Source organism: Cupressus sempervirens, chromosome 7, assembly GCF_028749045.1.
Source record: "Cupressus sempervirens isolate cs-2001-9-10 chromosome 7, ASM2874904v1, whole genome shotgun sequence".
NCBI classification, from domain to species: domain Eukaryota; kingdom Viridiplantae; phylum Streptophyta; class Pinopsida; order Cupressales; family Cupressaceae; genus Cupressus; species Cupressus sempervirens.
Window position 1 is genome coordinate 629,314,345 of NC_143124.1, and position 21,643 is coordinate 629,335,987.

Here is a 21,643-nt window from a genome sequence, read left to right on the forward strand (position 1 = left end):
TTATAATCCATTTGGCTTCACTAGCACACCATTAATTAGAAGCTTCCTTCAAATTCTTTTAATAAATAACATTTTTAGCACATGGCTTCATGAAGATGCTTTTCACTTAAGAGACCTCAGCTTCACAACACCAAATTATAATATGAAATAACATAAAATGCGTTTATAATAATAAAGCCTCATTTAAAAAAAAATTATTTGGCCACTAAATAATAATAACTCCCAAAATACTTATCATTTAAAGATGTCGTCCGAAACAGGAGTCGTGCCTATTATTTCCCCATGTAACTAAATGCTCTTTCCTAAAATAGAAAGGATCCCTCTCAATCATCACCCGACTTGCCATAAATAGAAGGTGCATGAAACTAAGCCCAAATGAAGTCCAACTTGAGTCAAGCGATGACCAAATTGGAACATACTGAATTGTGAAGAAGACAAGACCCTCCATAGCCAAGCCTCTGCCTATAAAGACCTTCTATCCATAGTAATTAGCCTATGAGGATCACAATAATAGGGTAATCTCTCAAACTCTGATTCTGGCAAAAATAAGGACATTACACTCTAGCCAATTTACATGGCGACAAGAATGAGATTTGTGTTTACCACTTTGATTGAAAAAACTTTATGCTGCAAATATTGTTTGTTGATGTAGGAAGGAAACACTTTGTGTGTACCAGAGGCAGCATCTCTAGTTGGAAGTCTCACAATCTTCTTATCATTAATGGACTCACTTGTTTCCTTGAACAGTGTAGATATATCTGTTTTTGTCGTAGAAAAGTTGCAAATGTAGTTGACTGTTCATTTGCTAAGAAGACATTGATTCTCCGAATTCAAGATCTCAGTCTTTGACTAACTTCTCCTTGTTGACAATATTTGCTTTGATTTTGTTCTCATTGTATCTTGTCAATACATACAATTCTTTCCCACACAACCCATAAACATACGTCTCATTATGATGCACGGTAATTTGATGCTTATTTTGCACATATTACTCAACTTTTATTTGAGTAGCATTGTTACCAATTTATTTTGTCCCTTGGAGGACAAAACTAAATGAAACAACATTTATGTTTAACCTTTCTCAAAATTACAAGGGATAGCTGTCTTTTAGTGGAATAATAAACTAAAACCGTTCAACACTAGTCTATTGAGATGTGTTTTAGCTTGTATTGTAATCATTATCTGTTGGATTTTGAGCTTGCAAACCAAACAAAGTAAAAACCACCGCAACTCACACAAGCAATTGCAATCATCAATGCAGCATCTGAAGATATATAGACCAGCAACATATAATAAGTTCAATAACCATCACTCACCAATTTGGAAGTTGGGATAACTGAAACATGACTGTAAATTTCCCCACAACCTGTTGCCATAAAAAATGCAAGTGCTCAAAATCAATGTGTTCATTAACTGATGTTGCCAAAATCAATATTGCAATGTTGGGCAACAAATAAATACTCCAGAATACATAAGATATTTGAGCATGGAAATGAATGAGAGTACTCTTCCAGTGATCACATAACCTCTGCCATTCAAGTCAACCTGAAAAATGCTCCACTGGTTGGCTGGAAATAGTGGTTAGCCCATGTATATATAGGGTTCTGAAATCATATGCCAAGGTCGATTGGAAGGTGAACAACTTCAACATTATAATCTTGTCCACAACTACAATCCTGAGTCAATACCTCACAGCTAAAAATGTCACTTGGATCCGAAATTTTGTGATTAACACCAACCATAACATTGAACTCGGGAAATATTGTATCATCCAACTCAAAATGTGGATTGTCAAGATGATTCCGCATCCATCTCAAATAATGGGTTATCAATAAACTCAATACTGTAATTGACCTCATGCTCAACCTATCTTCCTGCTGATTTAAATTTCCACCTTCCAATTTCTCGGAAAAGAGAATTAGATCAAAATCCTTCTGAATGTTGTCAGCTCGACAATCACTTGTCTTATTTCTTTAGCCCTTTGTTCTTTTGCTTCCTGAATTTCGTGACAATAGAAAGTTCTTCAACCTTAAGTAACATGCCATTTGAGTGTTTCACTAGAATTTCTAATTGTTGTTAGATCATAGATGAGCTATTGAACCTTTTCCTTTGTTTCCTTTGTTATAGATAAATCCTCGTGCAAGTAACCATATCTCTGTCTCTAATCATTGGCAAGTATGCTGATTCATTTCCTACATTGCACTCTTTCTCATTTGCAAATCAGCAGATGTAACAATTGGTTCATTTTGACCTCTTTGTTGTATTTGGATTGAATATTCAATCAATCTTTTTCTGTATCCCATGTAGACAAGATTTGTACTTCATTTTCAGTTGTCACCCACAATCCTCATGGCTCCATGAATGACAATATCATGCAAAGTAAATGAACTGCTGTTATTAGACATACCAAAACCCATTTTGTATACCTTTCAGCAGTTTCCATGGCTGTCCTAAGTCTAATGTGCTACTTCTTCAAGGTTTTTGTATCTTCATGCACTATGCCTAGTCATTCGTTACCACTAATGTTTGATGGTACTTGGTGATGCAATTCTTTTTAAATGATCTATCATTTATGCATGCCAGCTCCTAGATGACCAATATGAATTAGGTTTTCCTTTTATACAATACCCTAGAGTTAAATTTGAACCCTTTTGCAATATGGCTTGTTAGAAGAGGATGATATAATATTAACTTAAAGAAACAATTAGGAAGCATGGATCAACTTTGTGTTGCAAAGTCAAACCAACTTCAATATTGCATCACAATTTTGATGTAGGTTGTGGAATAGATGATTGCTAAGGTATATTCAAATTCTTAAGATGTGAGTGTTTACCATACAGGTAAAGAAAATGAACGCATACAGACAATAGAACATGAACAGCAGAATTTATATTATTATTCGCAATAGTAGATGATTGATGCTTTACAATGATCCCAGACGAGATATAAATATTACCGCCGAACCTTCTTGAAGGAGTCCGTCGGCCACAAATATCCTATCCGCTACAAACTATTTACCGACGACGTCGGCTACAGAATACAAAATACCATCGGACCGTCGGCTACAGAATTCAGAAACACCGCCGGACCGTCGGCTACAGAATACAGAAACACCGTCGGACGAAAATGAACGCATACAGACAATAGAACATGAACAGCAGAACTTATATTATTATTCGCAATAGTAGATGATTGATGCTTTACAATGATCCCAGACGGGATATAAATACTACTGCCGAACCTTCCTGAAGGAGTCCGTCGGCCACAAATATTCTATCTGCTACAAACTATTTACCAACGACGTCGGCTACAGAATACAAAATACCGCCGGACCGTCGGCTACAGAATACAAAAACATCGCCGGACCGTCGGCTACAGAATACAGAAACACCGCCGGACCGTCGGCTACAGAATACAGAAACACTGCCGGACCGTCCAATCGGCTAACACCATCCCCCCCCCCCCCAAAAAAAAAAAGTCGTCTCCTGACGACTGACAAAATATCTGAGACAAATTAACAAACAAAATACATTGACAAAGTGACTACAACAAGAGAAATCTACTTCTGTCACATCACTTCCACATTCATCCCTTTACATCTGTAGCCTCTGCTAACACAATACTGTCTCCTCAAGCTGACCTTGATAGCCACCTGTGCTACTTTCTTTGTTTTCAATTCCTCGGTACCCTGAGCCAAGTGTCGCTGCACTGCCTCCAACTAGATGATCAGCTCCTCCTGAGCTCTCTACGCATCCACCAAGACAGCCTCACAGCCAACACCTGCTCCCACTGCCTCTGGTACACAGAAAGTCCATGCTTGCAGCAACTTCAACTCTTCTCAACTGGTCAGACTCCCACGACTGATATCTGCCACGACTGGGGGTCCAGGGGGCAACCATTTCTATCATTATTTGCCAATTCTGCACTCTTTCTGGCAACCACAGATGTGTCCCCTTCCCTTTGGCATCATCTGTCACTCATTCTGAACAACTTGATTCTGTCGTCGTTTTTTTTTTTTCAATTTTTTCAAAAGAAATCAACTAACAGAGGTACCTCCATTTTGCCTCCAGGCGTCACCATTCTGCAACGACGACGGAGTCAGCTGGCCATCCTGTGACAGCGACGGAGTCTTCCTGGCACCATATATTTTGAATTTGGATTCGTTGACTGCCGGAGGTACCTTCTGTCCGTCCAAAGTTCCCAACTTTACCACTCAATTGTCGCCGACCTCCCGGATCTGATATGGTCCAAGCCATCTGGCCTTAAACTTTTCCACTTTGATTTTATTCCGACCGTCGTACGTCTTACGTCTGTTCTATGCCTCCTCCGTCGCCCACTGTGCCTGTGGTTGTCGCACAACTGGATTATTTCCTTCCTGTCGGTGCCCTTCCACTAATTTTATGCTGCGGTCTAACCTTTTCTTTTCGCGCGATCCATTCACCATGTCCCGAACAGGGGGATCTTTCATTTTTCTGTGTTCAGACTGTATGTTCTTCCCCTTAGCTTCAACCATGGCAACTTTTCCTTCTTCCGCTTCCTTGCATTCCTCCGGACATTCATTTTCCTCCTTTTTCTCATCTTCGTTGACCCTTAGCATATTGCAACTCGGAAAGAGTTCGTAGTCTTCTATCTGCCAATGGTAAAGGTCATTCACCGAGTCCAGGTCGTCGTCATTCGATCCTCCGTCAAGTCTCAATACTCCTTCATCTGGTTCCATTCTCCTCTTTTCTTCGTCATCACTCTCGCCTTCACTGTCAGAATCTGACAATGCTACCTCCTCGCCAACCATTTGCGTGTGCAGGTCAATTATGAATCTTTTGCCTCCGCGCTCCATTGATAGGGTATTACGTTTCCAATCATGTTTTACTTTTGCTTGCACCAACCAATCCCATCCCAGAATAGCATCATAGCCTTTTCTTTTTAATGGAATGACCACAAAATCCAATAAAAATGGTTGCGTACCAATTGTTACCGGTTTCGCTTTCAGAATTCCCAACGGTTTGATTCCATGCTGGTCTGCCGTGAGCAACTGGAATGTAGGTGGCCACAGCATTGGCTTTCCCAACTTCTTCCAGGTATCCTCCGGTAAGACATTCACGCCGGACCCTCCGTCAACAATTGTCTCTGTCAAAACATTTCCCAAAATCCCCATCTTGACGACCGCCGGATGCCGTCTGGATGTGAGTGCCAGCAGCATTGGGTCTATTGTCATCACTTCCCTACTATCCCTTCCTGTGTCCTCTAGTGCTTTCGAAAATGGTGTATGATTCAGAATGGCCGTCCGTAACTAGGGCATTGTGAGAAGGAGGTCACTTATCTTGACCGGTATCTCCGTTTGTAAGATCTATCGTACAATGTTTTGTTCTACGAAGTTCCTTGCCAAGGTGTCGGTGATGTCCTTCAACCGAGATGTCCCCGCTGACAATGCCTTTGCAATGTCCACCTGCGCTTCCCCCACTATTCTCTTTTCCTCCACTTGCCTCCGTGTAATTGCCAGAACCTCCTCTACATCCATGCCAACAGTGATCAAGTTTACTCCAGCTTTTGGACACTTGGAATCTTCGTGATCGCCGGGTCCGCACCATCTGCATAATAATTTCGGTGTGTTTGCCGCTGTACAATCCCGCGCAAAATGACCCCACAAATTACATGCTCGGCATTGAACGATCGGCCGTCCGTTTGCATCATACTGGGTTCGACTTCGGCTTCCATTATTATTGTTATTGTTTGCATTGTTGTTATTTTGCCCTTTGCTATTATTCCTATACCCTCCGGATGTGGCACCTGCGCTATTCATATTTCCGCTACTGCTCGATGGGGAAGCCTCCTGTGTGAAAAACACCTGCGGAGATCCTCTTGTCTTCATGTTAAAGGGGCACTCCTTTGTCGAATGGCCTGTGATCTGACAAATGTCACAGAATTGGTTCTTGGGACACGATCCTTTAGTATGCCCGTCTGTCTTACACTCCGTGCACCACAGCTCACTGTCTTTTGGCTCTTTCTGCATATTTTTAAACTCCTTCATCATTCGAACCATATCCTTCTGTAAGGCACAAACCTTTTTGCTACTACCTTCGTCGTCGCTGCTATCATCTCCAGCAGATTCGTCGTCATCAAAGTCAAAGGAGCTAGTTTTCTTCTTCTTTGTCTTCTGTACACTTTCAAGGTCCAATGCTCTGTTATAAGCATCCACATATGACGACGGTGGTACAATTTTCATTTTCCTCCGCAACTGTGAGCGTAGGCCGTCCACAAACCACCTTTTCTGCAATCCGTCCGCCGGCTTGCTTTCCATTTTGTTTATTAAGTCTTTTAATCTCCTGGCATAGACACGGACAGTTTCGTGCTTCCCTTGTTTCGTATTGAAAATTTCTGCTACGATTTCATTATCATCCCGCAAGAGTTTAAATTCCGCCAAGAACTCCTTTTTAATGTTATCCCATGTATCCAGCTTCTGCCGATCCATATCCGAAAACCAATCAATCGCGACACCTCGTAGGGTTGCCGGAAATTGCCTGACCCATTCGTCGGCATCCGTGATTCCATTTGCTCGCTAGATTGTCTCACATGTCTTACAATGTCGGATGGGGTCGGCGGTACCATCACCTTCAAATTTCGGCAGCTTTTCTTTGGGTCCCGCCATAACACTAGAGGTCTGCACTGTCACACCGGAGGTCTGCACTCCTACACCGGCAATCGGCACTCCCACAGTCAGGGCTCCCACACCGGCAGTCTGAACTCCCACACCGGTGGTCTGCACTCCCACACCGGCAGTCGACACTCCCACACTGGCAGTCTGCACTTCCGCACCGAAGGTGTCGACAGCTGCGAACCTTGGTGAAGAAGAAGGATCCTCAGAAATTGTTTCCCGCGGAAGTCTATCCTGGACGAAGAGATCACTCCACGCTCGTGCTCCCTCGGCACTGCGAGCCGTGTGAGTTGATGCTCTTCCGTCTGAATTTTCTTCCCTCGGCGAACACAGATTCAAGAACTCCTCCTGTGCTTCTTCCACCAATTCCACCCGCTGCCAAGTCTCCTCCAACAAGTCCTCCGCACTCCTGTTTCTGTCGGCAAGCTTCTGGAACCTCCTTCGGCAGTCTGCCTGTTGTGTCAGAATTAAATGTTCTTGTGCAATACGGATTCCATCTTTTCCCTTCGCCTTATTCCGATCCTTGTTAAGCTGATTTGGCATTAGTCTTCATTCTTCCCACCTTCCAGATTCATAAGGCAACAGCGCCAAATGTTTACCATACAAGTAAAGAAAATGAACGCATACAGACAATAGAACATGAACAGCAGAACTTATATTATTATTCGCAATAGTAGATGATTGATGCTTTACAATGATCCCAGATGGGATATAAATACTACCGCCGAACCTTCCTGAAGGAGTCCGTCGGCCACAAATATCCTATCCGCTACGAACTATTTACCGACGACATCGGCTACAGAATACAAAATACCGCCAGACCGTCGGCTACAGAATACAGAAACACCGCCAGACCGTCCAGTCGGCTAACAGTGGGAACTTAAGATCATTAAATACTAGAGGTTCAGGGGCTTTGCCAACTTTCACAATCAAATATGCCACTTGTATGCTAGTTAACGGACAAATGAAAAGCAGGTTAAAGTGAATCCAAAACTAATAGGCAAAGTGTTTGATATGCAATTTCATAATGACAGGCACCTTGTTTTGCAAATACCATATGCATTGATTGTTAAAAGGACTTTGAAGAAATAAGTGGTCAAATGAAGAAATAATTTCTTCTCATGCTATTACATGGTGCAGATCTATGTTACCAAGTTCACTCTTGGTCTTGGCAAATCCCGTTTTGGTTCAGTCCAAAGATAAGATAAATTTATCAATGTCCAACCAAAGACCAATAAGATGGTCCAAGGGACTCCTGAAACAAAGCAAAAAAACAACAAACAATAGAAGCACCAAACTGTGTTTGGAGAAAAGACAGAACAAATAACAAGAGCAAAAGGAGACCACCAAACCAAACCCAATTCATTGCTTCAAGCAACTAGGAAAAAGTCATGAACTGATGATTAGGCTCTAGGACAAGAAATTACACGTCATCTCCAAGGAACCCGAGAAGTGTTGGAAGAAGGCCACTGTTGAGTACAGGATTTGTGAAGGCTTGCATTCCTAGGAGACCCAAAAAGGGTATCAAGCGGGTGCCGACAGCATAAAATTGGTTGAAGGGTGCCGACAGCAAGGAAATACGCTAGATGCGCGACGACCGCAGGCACGGTGGGCAACGGAGGTGACACAAAACAGAATAAGGCGTGGCATGACAAACTCAATAGGTTTCAACCAGGGCAGTTGGCACTCGAGTACGACGGTCGGAATGAAATCAAGCCGAGAAAGTTTAAGGCCAGATGGGTTGGACCATATCAGATTTAGGAGGTCGGCGACAATCAAGTGATAAAGTTGGGGACATTGGACGGGCAAGAGGTACCTCACGCAGTCAACAAATCCTACTGTGCCAAGAAGATGTCGTCGTCGTCACCGAATGATCAGATGATTCCCTCGTCGTTGTCATTGCAGAACGGCAACGCCTCATGGCAAAATTAAGGTGCATTTCTTTGTTTAAAAAAAAAAAAAAAAAAAAATTTGAATAGCCTGTGGGCAACTTGTTCGCAGACTGTGTCTCGCAAACTGCATCTGTGGTAGGATGTCCACGAAAGACAACCCGCGGGGTCCTTTCCCGCGGTGTTGTGTCTGCGAGGCTTCCCGTCAATAATTTTCCCACGTGTAAAAGACTCTCTCGCGGGGGTGAAACTGTATTCCCACGGGGTTTTTGGCCACGGAGTTTTGTTTTGAAATTTCTTCCGCAGATTGTTTTATTTTCTCTTTTTGCGAGCGATACCACTTTTTGTCTAGAGTTTTCATACCACTTTTCCACAGCACGCAAGGCAGAAAAGTCCGTCTACTTGGAAGAACAAACGGTAGACGCCTACGCCGAGTCACAAGAGCAAAGGCTCTCCTTCCACGAACTGGTCCGCAGGCAGCTATCCGCGAGAAAGCATTCTTGCGGCCCACAGGCTTTCTTTTTTCTCCTCGGCTTGTGCAGACTCTGTGAAAGGATCTTTCAGCAAGCAGTATTCCTTGTACTTTCGTGGAGTTTGTGACTTCAACGCGCCTGAAATGCCATAGTACTCGGCCTCTGCAATTAGGTCGCTGATAGAAAGAAAGGTCACCCACGGACGCAGGTTTTTTTTAAGGTCTTGAGGATCGAAAACAGAACAGCGAAGAGTTTCAACAGAAAGGCTTGTTGTGTATTGTTCTCATTGTCAGAGGAAAAGTTTCAGTGCAAGATTCGTTGGGTTCTGTTTCTCATTTGCGGAGGAGAGATTGTTTGAGTTTTGTATCTCATTTTTGGCGAAAAAGCATGGGTTTTTTAAATTTAAAAAAAAAAAAAAAACGATGACAGATTCAAATTGTTCAAAATGAGTAGCAGATGATGCCACAGGAAAGGGGAAATATCAGCGGTTGCCAGAAAGAGTATAGAATCAGCAGAAAGTGACAGAAATGGTGTGTTCCGTGCATTTTTGTGTGGGTTTGGGAGTGCTAATTTGGTCTTGGCGGCGACCCCGCCCTATATTGCGACAGGAAGCCCACCTAGGGTGCTGCCCCTCGACCCCACCAAGGGCGTTGCCCCCTGGACCCCCAATTAGTATTTATATCCCATCTGGGATCATTGTAAATCATCTTCTATCATTCATTGATCTTATCTTATGAAGCATAATGTAATGTTCTGGCATATGCGAATAATAATAAGAAATTCTACTGTTCGTGTTCCATTATCTGTGTGCATTTCTTAATTAACCTATGTGGTAAACAGTTGGCCTCCTCCAAAATCACTCATGGATTTGCGAGGGTTTTTTGGACAATGTAGTTATTATTGGAGGTTCATTAAAGGATTCTCTCAGCTTAGCAGACCTTTAACGGATCTAACAAAGAAGGGATCTTTCCACTGGAATGAAAAGGCACAACTCACTTTTGATAAGCTAAAAGAGGCAATGAGCACTTGTCTCGTACTTGCATTACCTAATTTCACTCTACCGTTCATTTTGGAGTGCGACGCGTCTGGAGAAGGCATTGGCACGATATTGATGCAAGATAGACCCCCTATAGCTTATGAGAGCTTGAAGCTTATGCAGACAGAACGCCTATATTCCATCTAGGACAAAGAAATGTTGGTCATCCTACATGCTCTAACCAAGTTCCGACAGTATGTGATGACCCCTTTTTAACCCCTTGACCTAAAATTCAAAATTTGGGCATAAGTTAGGGAATCATCCAAAATTTAGCAAACCTATGACCATCATTGTTATTAAAGTGTTTGAGGAGATGAGCATTTAATTTAATTTACTTAGTTCATTTGGAAGATTTCTTCTTATAGTACACAGACAACTTTCTCTCTCCTTGTTACAACCATCTTGAGATGGAAGATTTACGCTGCAAACGGCGCATGAAACAGGTTGCAAGCGGTTCCCTGGAGGATATCCGTCATGTGCCCGAAATTACTTTGCCTCTCCCTCCACCAGCTCTCTATGTTAAGAAATCGTAATTCGGACGAGAGATTGACTCTCTGTACTATAATTGAAATGCATTTCTAATGTTATCTAAATCTTTAAGAATATATCTTAATATTATACCAGTATTCTTTGATGTAATATTATTTATATATCATATATTTATATCCATTCTGATGTATATATCATCATATATATATATATATAGACGCATACACATATATATATATATATATTTATTTATTTATTTATTTATTTATTTATATATACATATTCATTTACTTATAGCATGTATCGACATTTCCAATATCACTTTAATGTTTTACTCATACGAATTGCTTTATATAATTCATCAATCATCTTCTATTTAATTACATTTATATTCTTTGAACCAAAATAGAATTGAACGAACTTAACATGATTCGTACGTATGGAATTTCAATACAACTCAATGTTTATATCTTAATGCTTAATATCAATAGTTCTTATCAAACTGTTCATATATGCTTAATATGCGATAGAATGAGGGTTACCTATAATCACTTGCTGTACTCGACGTCAACCCTTGCACGGGAAGAACGGGAGTATTGTCGGCTCATACTATTGTACTGCAGAGACTGTCCAACAGTGCCGCAGAGTTGTCAATGCTGGAGGATATATATATACGACACACGGTCTTCCTTGCACACGAGAAGTAATATACCACTAGTTTCTTGTTCTTACTCTTACTTATTCTATTCCTTCGCAATTATTCTGTATCCCTTTTCGAATTAGCCCTAATCCTATAAATACGGCTTAGGGTAGACGTATTTGAAAAGTCATGTCCCAGTAGATGGATTTGTCATAGTTTTGAATGTTATGCTTAAATCGGATTTATTTTTAAGTATTGCTTTGATCATAGCTTATCTCATACTTGTCTGAAAAGTATTAATAGTTTATATTATATTCATTTGTAAGGTATTAAATAGTGGTAAAGATATTATAATATAATAAGAGTGATAGTGTTATAATTATTATTATTTTGTTTATTGTATTTGGATTAGCAAAATATTTGTAATGTACTTTTGAATGACCATTAGTTCAATCTTAATATTATTAATTATAATTTTTTATGCTATTGACTGATATAATTCAATAGTAATGTTATTACAATGATGTATTGAAGATATTAACTCAAATAATAAACAAATATAAGTATATGCTTTTAGGAAGAAAAAATACATTAATTAGGGTTCATGACACAATATCTGGTAGGTGCCAAGTTTGTCATCTGCACGGATCACAACAGTTTGAGATATATTCTAGAACAACGAGATTTGAATGAGAGGCAATAGAAATGGGTAAGCAAGGTTCAGGCCTTTGACTTTGACATTGAATATGTAAAAGGAAAGAACAGTGTGGTTGCAGATGCTTTGTCCAGAAAACCCGCCGTCTGCTTACTAACCCAAATTTCAGCCAACTAGAAAGCACATTTGTTGGTAGAATATTTCAAAAACACATTTGCTTGTGAGCTAATGGATGGCAATGCCAAGGATGATTGGTACAAAGTGGTGGATGACATCATTTACTATAAGAGTCGGATATTCCTAGTGTCGGAATCCAAATTGAAGCAAAAAATTATGAAGGAGATACATGTCTCACCCTTGGCGGGACACCTAGGCTTCCTCAAAACATACAAAAGTCTCCCAGAGAGGTTTTCATGTAAAGAACTTAAAGGAGATGTATGTAAGAGAGTGTGCGGTATGCTAGCAAAACAAATTCGAACATACTCTACTTGCCGGGTTACTGCAACCTCTGCCAATTCTAGAACATAAGTGGGAAGGTATCTCAATGGATTCCATAATAGGGCTTCCCAAGGTAAACAGAAAGGATTGTATTTTCATGGTGGTTGACAGATTGACAAAGTACGCACATTTTTTTGCCATCCCCTTAGATTTTTAGGCCACACAAGTTGCCAATCTGTTTTTTAGAGAAGTCTTTCATCTGCATGGGTTACCCTGAAACATTGTCAATGATCGAGATGAGCGATTCATCAGTATTTTCCAGATAGAAATATTCTAATTAACAAGGACAGAATTGTCACCAAGTACTAGCTACCACCCTTAGCAGACGGACAAACGGAGATTGTGAACAAGTGGCTCAAAGGTTACCTTCGAAACTATGTCTTGGCACAACAACGGGTGTGGGTCAAGTGGATACACCTAGGAGAATATTGTTACAATACCACATATCACATGTCCATCGGGATGGCACCATTGAAAGCTCTGTACGGGTACAAACCCCTCTCCTTCATCGACACAGTGCTGGGAGACAATCGCGCACCAAGGGTAGGGGATTGGCTTCAGGAGGGACAGAATATTCTATGATACCTGAAGGAGAACTTACAATGGGCACAGAATCAACAAAAGATGTACACCAACAGACACTGAATGGAGAGGAGTTTCGAAGTAGGGGACTTGGTTTTTCTCAGGCTCCAACCATATCGACAACCCTCATTGAAGGAAAAGGGAAAAGATAAATTGAAGCCGTAATTTTATGGCCCCTATCGCATACTTCGTCGCATTGGCAAAGTCGCTTACGAGCTAGAACTTCTGGAGGGAAGTTGTATTCATAACGTCTTTCATGTTTCATGCCTGAAGAAGGCCGTAGGGCAGAACGTCATGGTAGCCATAGACCTTCCACTGCTCAATGAAGAAGGAAAACTCATATTGGAACGAGCCGAGATCATCAAAGTATGTGAGAAGACCCTACGAAACAACACGGTGAAGGAATATTTGGTGTGTTGGAAACACTTGCCATTGGATGACGCAACGTGGGAAGGCAAGCACATTCTCTAGCACTCGGCATTGCATTTGGTTGAGGGCAAGCAAAATTTTGGACAGGAGGACTGTAGTGTTCCCATTATAAAATAAATTATTAATCAAATTATTGTAACAGGCCGATTGATTAAATGTATCTTGGACCCATTTTTATTTTGTTTATGTAGTTTGTGTCATCGTCGGCTATCTTTGTACACCCTTGGAAAGTTTTCCCCTATGGGTATTTAATCACAGCTTATAGGTAGTCATTAGGTATGCAATTTGGATTATTTTCTCTGCACTGCGAATTCCTATTAGAGTTCTCTATTGTTCGCCATTTTGGAAGTGAAAGACCTTCCCTATTTGGTTTGTCTGGTTTCGATGGGATTTAACCCTCACCCTATTCCGTCGCTTGTAACACTTTGCTCAAATTTGGCAAATCGAAGCATCATCTTTTGGCATATATATTACTTGAATCGAACCTCTATCATTGTGTCTGTATTTCATCTAAATCTTTGTGTTTTTGTATGAACAAAAGTGTATTCAGAGTTGGGTTCAGATATCTAACCATGTGGCCTCTTGTCATTTCCGTACTACTTCCTCCTTGTCCGTACCTTCACCCTCCACCCACACCTCCGTACGTCACTTCCATCTTCTACCAATCCACCATACGGCCATCCCTCCCCTTCCACCTTACGCTAGCATAGACCATCGTACAGTCATCCTTGACCACCGTACGGCCTTTTGAACCATACACCTTGCCCATCTTTCCACTGTACGGCCATAATACAACTTCTCTACATCCACTACTCAACTTTCGTACAGCCACTACTGTGACCTACACACCATACAGCCCCCACCCGAGGCTTTTGTACGGCCATCAAAATGGTCGTTCACCAGGCCTCTGCACTTGGGAACATCACACACAACCAATTGTCTATTGCCATCAGTTGCATGAGATGAAGTAAGTGATGTGCTTCTAGGAGAGCGAAACAAATCAACACGAGAGCTAATCTCCAAACCAATTGATAGCTTGCCTATGTCCAATAAAAATGATGAAGTAGCATAGTCTGTTGTCATACAACTCTTTTGAAGAATCCATTATTGCCACACAAGGACACCCAAGAACTTGTTTTGTACCATCTAACATCGTGTTAACTATTGGAGAATCTAATACAATAAGAGACTCTCTACAACTCTCAGAATTACTTATCCCAACTAAGTCGACTGCACCTAAATCTGCAATGGATGTAGCAACCTCCTCACTATTACCATCATCACAACCTATGGAAATCAACTCATCACCAACTGGCACAGTAGGAAGTGGTACTGAACCTACAACTAGTGAAGTCTATTCTTGGCTCAACTTTATGGTAACCTCCTCTATTTCTAACTGAAACTCCTGAAGAGCCAACTGGGTGCTCTCCAATATCTTAGAAGTTGCCTCAAACTCGTGAGTGAGATCAATCACCTCCTCTTCCTTCCCCAACAATGCATCGAAACTAGTGTAACCCCACTCGAGAAGGTAGTCCCTGTCAACTAATAACTGTAAGTAATTATGTTTTATGATTCTCACAACTCATAGCAAATGGATCTCTGTCAGGTAAAGTCACTACCATCGTGCTCAACTGACATAGGAGCACCTCAACCAAATACGGCTTACATCTGACAGGCAACATCTAATGCTCTAGATCTGTGGCAATCTGACTATCGCTCACCTTCAACTACCAAGTCACCTAATGTTTCTAAATACCCTAGCTCCCATGTAAGCTCTCTAACCCATAATCCACACTGTGAAATGGAATTGTATCAACATCTCTTACCTCACAAGAAGTAGCACCATGTGTGTTATCATCTACGCATGCATCAACAGTTGAGGTATTACTACTAAGCACCTTGGCAAATGACTCGACTAAACCAGTAGAAGTTGTTACTACATGAGTCTCCTTACAAAGAATATTGGTAACACCCCTTACAAAATCTCTCAACTTCTTACTTACCTTGAGTTGATCCAAGGAACGGTGAGAAGGGAGAGCCTTCCCTTTAATGTAGGAGAGACTTGGTCTCATATGTTGTGGCTGGTCTACCTATTTTATGATTAGATTTGAACAAACTGTTGGTTGCAAAATATCCACCCAACAAAATTATTATTATGATATATTGAATTCAAGTAAGAAATAAGGGACATTACAATCTACCCTTCCTCAAATTGTGTGTTCTCAAGCAATGTGATCCTTTGGTGCAACTCCAATCCTAAAATGACAATTCAACTTAGGTTAGAATTGTAATACATTCATGAATATAAACTTACCATCTTGAAAATATTTCAAGATATTATTCAAATTAAGAAATAATTCAAATAAAACTTATCGTGATGTATTGTAGCACTTTTCGTTTGATAAGTGTTTCTCGCCTCTTATGAATAAGTCTCTAAGATATATAATCTCCAGAATGTCCTCTGCAAATAATGGTGACATTCTCCAAGAATGCTCTCTGCCACGAGTGGTGACGCTCACAAAGAACACCATCTGTCAAGAATGGGGACATTCACTAAGAATGCCCTCTGCCAAGAATGGTGGCAATCACTAAGAACACCCTCTGCCAAGCATGGTGACATTCACTAAGAACACCCTCTACCAAGCAAGGCGGTGCTCACTATAACCACCCTCTATGGCCAACATTCACCAAGAATGCCTTTTGTGCCTAACATTCAAGGTTGCCCTTTGTGGCTGACATTCACACGAATGCCCTCTATGGCCAACACTCATGAAAAATGCCCTCTATGGCTGACATTCAAGAATGTCCTCTATGGTTGACATTCACCATGAATGCCTTCTATAACTGACATTCAAAAATGCCTTCTACTAAAAAATATCTTGGGTCTCTGGATTCCCTTTGGGAATCTCAGCATTCATCATGAATGCCCTCTTTTAAATCTTGTACATAACTCATACTTATTTTATCACTTATTGTCCTTAAATGATTTCAATATATTCCTAATGCTTTCAGTCTTTATCATCTCTCTGACTAGATACCGCCACAATTATATGTGTCTTCTTTTCCGATCTCTTTTGGAGAAACTCTCTGCCTTCTTAGATGCTTAAAGAGTTACATCTGATTTTGCTGATGCTTCATGTGGTGATTGCCTTTTTAACTCCACCCTCTCCTTTCAGTTGATTTATAAGTCCCTTTCTCTTCATAATTCTGTTTGAAAAGATTCCTAATATACAAGATTTAGGACCATCTTGTAAAAATAATTTGGGTTTACCAATGTTAGCCCATAATTTCAAATCTCTGAGTTCAGTCTTATATTTGAATGATTCCTTGTTTTATTTCTAACCCTGCAGGATGGCAAGATCATGCTTAGATACCAATATAATGTCCCCATTGTAGTCTTCTAAGATTATGGGACTATTTACTGATAACTTCAATTGCAAGTCTTTTTTTTATTATAACTTGGACTTTAAATATTTAAATTAATATTGCAATAACAATTCAATAATCTTGGGTCTGCGTGATTAACATTGTATCCCAACATGTTGCCAAGCCTTCTTGAAATGTGGTGGGATTTGTATTAGATATTTGTCCATGAGATGTATTATACTGATAGTTGTAGATTGTTTGTGGATGAATCACTTAATTTTTATCTGGAGTATGTGAAGTCTCCTATAATCTGATTACGAGTCTTCCACAAGATCACAAATAATCAAACTCTTATCTCCTTCTCATCAAGTCTGGAAATTGATTCTATACAGATCCTCTTCTAAATCCAATGCATGTAATTGTCGTTTAATTTACATATCCCCTATACCACTGTGCTGGTATATATCCTGTGAATGAGAGCGAGGGAAGTTTTCGATGATAGATGAGTTCTCCTCCTTATTCACTGTGGTATTTGTTTTAGAAATCTAAGATAGTGTATCCTTTTTTATTCGTCCATATTAATGGTACTAGTGTTCCCTTAATCTGGTTTAATGTGGACTGACAATGTTCCTCGTACGAGCTTTCAGTTGGACTAATTTCTCATTGCTGTTTAGAACTCGTTATTGTCTTTATTCTTATACATTATTTAATCAAATTAGCATTGACTAAGATGCCACGATGTCGCTTATTTCAATTTCATCAAGTCCTCTATTTACTATTATATTAGTTATTTGATATAAAGGCCGCTGATCACTGGATGTTTCACGTCTGTTAAATACCATCTTTGTCAATCTTTTTGACGGATGACTCCTCCTTATCATCATTCTTACTTCCTTTTTTTTGTCAATATTTCAAGTAGTCAAATGCATATAGGGAATGGAGGACCTTTATTTTCCTATGTGATCTCAAATCCTTATTAATATAATCTTTTAACATTCTCATCATCCTCTGTATTGATAGTTCTTTCTACTGATTGCCCATCTTTCACTAATTGGAATTGGATAAATGTTGATTGTATATCAGTTGTTCCCAAACACCCGTCTATGATCACTACCTGCATTCTAGTTGTCCATGTAGACTTTTACAGAAGTCTCTGTCCCAATTCCTCCCTGGATAATGGCTGGATACCTCCCTCTTCCATTATTCATTATTTATGATGGGCCTTTTCCCTTTACCATTTCTCCTCCTGTCTAATCCATATTTTCTTTAACTCTTCTCCTCCTCCATTTATATTGTCGATACTAGGTCTACTGAGAGTTGCAACTTTAGTTGCTCACCTTGTATAGTTTAATAGTATATGGTTATGATATTTTAATTTTATATTAGTTCATATATTGCTATTATATCTTATGTTCTCTGGTTATATATCATATTGTCAGATTATTGCAATTTGATATAATAATACATCATTATTACATTAATAATCATTTTTCCTTTGTATTCAATATATTTATATTCATCATTTATTTGATATATTAAATACATCTTCTATTGTTAATTAATAATATGAGAGCATATGTTATTTTAATTATTTACTTTCTTTTTATTCAATTTAATTTTATCATTTTATATATGTATATATCTCATCATTATAGTTATCTTCATTTATTTATTAATATAATGATATCATTATTATTTAAGAATTCATCACGTCAGTTATAATATATTATATAATTTTCATATAACCCCTATATCAATTGATATAACATTATATTATATCAATTTGATATGTTGTAAAAATAATTAATTATGTTAAAATATTTTTTAATTAATTTATTATTATTATTAATGAAGTTCAACTTAGAAATAGAGGGCATTACAGTGCTCGTGGGTACAAGGCAGCTCCTCGTAAACTCTATCCCAATCATATACAATCTATAGTGGGGTCTGAATTCATGAGTTGTACAAGAACTGATGATTGTGGTATTGATAATCTTGAAGACAAGAGCAATGTTGATGCTCGAAAATGGTGGCACTTCCATGGACAAATGTACCAGCACTTAAAACCTGTCGCCATCAAAATATAATCACTAGTTCGTTCTTAAGTCTTTAAGATTCTAATTTCTAAGTTCTTGTTGGTGAATATTGAATTTGTATTTATAATTTATTTTTATTCAAAACTCTTAACTCTCTAATTTCAAAATTGAAAATCTCGATAGGTCGCTAGTTCATCATCATCTGAGAGGAACTGGAGCACACACTCCTCCATCGACTCAATAAAATGCAATAGACTACATTCAAAGAAGGCAGAAGGCTTGGTCTATGTGCATTCAAACTTGAGGCTCACAACACACAAAGATGATACTCAGAAAAAAGTGGAGGCAAGGCCCTGGGATGTTGAACTAGAGTGTATGGAGTTGGACGATTTGATTGCCCAACTTGATGTGCTTGGAGTTAACAATGATGATTACTAGCTACCTAGTGATGTTGAGGTTGCTCTTGAGGCTGACATTACTAGTACTGATGATTGTGGCACTCTTTGTGCTTCTAATTGCAATAACAGAATGATGATGATATGTCTGATGGTTTCTGATGATATTTGATCAGTGATGGTTGATTACTAATGTTGACATTATTGTTTTTGAACTGAAACATTGATATGGTAGTGTATTTTGGCATTTTCTTATGTTATTTGGACTAAAACATTAATATATATGGTGGTGTATTTTAATATGTTACTTTAATATTTGCATAGTGGTGTGTGAACTTATTTGCTGCTGCAACTATGTACATATGTATAATTTTTTTTAAACAAATATTCCTGCATGAACAAACCCAAAGCAACTTTGTAGCGGACACGAGAATTTTGAACAACTCAAGAAGCCGAATCAATAACCAAATCTGAACCAGCAACTTTGTTGCAGATACTACGTAAGTAAGATATGCTATAAAATGTTTTTGAGTAGGTGATAGTGATTTTGAAGTAAAATATTCCTTGTTGTGAAGGAATATATTAACACACAATAAAATGCTTGGGTAATGTATGCAAATTTACAATAGGTATTTCGAAGCTGTGCATGCTGACAAGTTTTTAGAAACAAAAAATTAAGAGGGCAATAGGTGAACATAGTCTGTTAGGTTAATGAGGGATAGTAAATATTTAGTATGTTTCTAGTTCTTAAGGCTTTATAGAGTCTATAGAGATTTTAAGTGTAGTATTTATGCTAATCTAGTAATGCTTTATGTGATATTTCCTATCTTTTCTTTTCAGAGAGCTTCATGATGTTAAACATAGTAAAAACACAATTTGCAGCCCTTTTTAAGCCACAAGCAGTATTTGTTGCTACTTAATCTTATGTTTCAGTGCATGTGAATCCATGAGATGGTGATTAAGGAAGAAATAGTTATGAAGTAAAATTGGGAGAAGGCTGACGTTGCTTGACCATGCCTGAACTAAGAAAATTGAATCAAACTTTTCTAACCTATTTTTGTTGTGTATTATTAGAAGGGAACAAGCTTGTTATTGTCTGAAAACATGTAGATTTAAATCTGAGTGCAGATCCTTTCATGGGAAGTTTCAGTGTTTACTAGTTGTAAATCCATTATTTCCTATATATTTTTTTGTTTATTATCAAACTCTATTAACTGAAAGGATATAATGCTTCAAGGTGACATTCTGCTGAAAATAATGTCTTGTGTAGGTTATAACTAGAACATGGCAAACTGCTGATAAAATGAAGAGACAAAGGGGACAGCTTCCAGAGGTTGCATCTATTAAGAATGACAATTTACGCATCAAGAGATATATCTCAAAGTATACCATCAATCCAGCCATTGCCCATGGGTTCTCTCACATCATTGGTTCAATTGAGGTATACAAAGTGAAGGTTAACCGTAATGATTTATTAATTCCTTCTACCAAAAGAAACAAAGTTTCTTTTTTATGATTTGCAAATGATAAATAAGGAGTTTGTTGATAATACTTTCCAAGAGAAAACAATGCAATATTTACGTCATAAGCTGACAAATGCAGTTTAGTTACTGTGAACACGAAAACAGCCATAAATAATTTCAATAATTTGTTAGTTGCACACCTCATTTCTGATCACACTGAATATATTCAAAGATGTGTCTTTTATAAAACCAGTACTGTTTTCTGCAAGATATCTATTTCTGAGTTTTCCTGTGGAGAACAACTCTAATTCTGATAAGTAGGAGATAATTTCCACAGCAAGTCAAATTGTGATATTGCTATCAGGATTTAACTGTGTGATTTTTGAGTCAAACTCATTGACCATGTTTCATGAGTAGTGATTCAACATGAATCCATCTCTCATGAGAATAAATGGAACACTTAGCACTCATTAGATCTAGGTGATGCTCATAGGGGTGAAGCACCAGGACTTCCCGGGAGGTCACCCATCCCAGTACTGCTCCAGCCTGCGTGTGCTTAACTACAGAGTTTCCTCCATGGTTAGACCCAAAGCTTGCAACCCCATTTGCAAAACCTTCACCAAGTGTTGTGCCTTATGAACCATTCATTAGAAAGCCCCTTAAGCTCATCAATTGATAAGTAGGAGATAATTTCCACAGCAAGTCAAATTGTGATATTGCTATCAGGATTTAATTGTGTGATTTTTGAGTCAAACTCATTGACCCATGTTTCATGAGTAGTGTTTTAACATGAATCCATCTCTCATGCGGTGCTTCACGCCTGTGAACATCACCTAGATCCAATGAGTGCTAAGTGTTCCATTTATTCTCATGAGAGATGGATTCATGTTGAATCACTACTCACGGAACATGGGTCAATGAGTTTGACTCAAAAATCACACAGTTAAATCCTGATAGCAATATCAGAACTCTAATTCTACCGATAATATTTGTAATGTAATGGAAGCAGCACAATAATTCATATGATAAAACTGAATCCTTAT

The 21,643-nt window shown here is 39.0% G+C and overlaps 1 protein-coding gene across 1 annotated transcript in view; it reads left to right on the plus strand.

Annotated features, from left to right (window-relative positions):
• URE (urease) overlaps window positions 1-21,643 on the plus strand; it is a 356,063-nt gene that overhangs the window by 300,506 nt on the left and 33,914 nt on the right. The window contains exon 15 of the mRNA XM_089792332.1: window positions 20,408-20,578. Within this exon, the coding sequence (XP_089648458.1) occupies window positions 20,408-20,578 (171 nt within the window). The remainder of the gene's footprint in view (window positions 1-20,407; window positions 20,579-21,643) is intronic.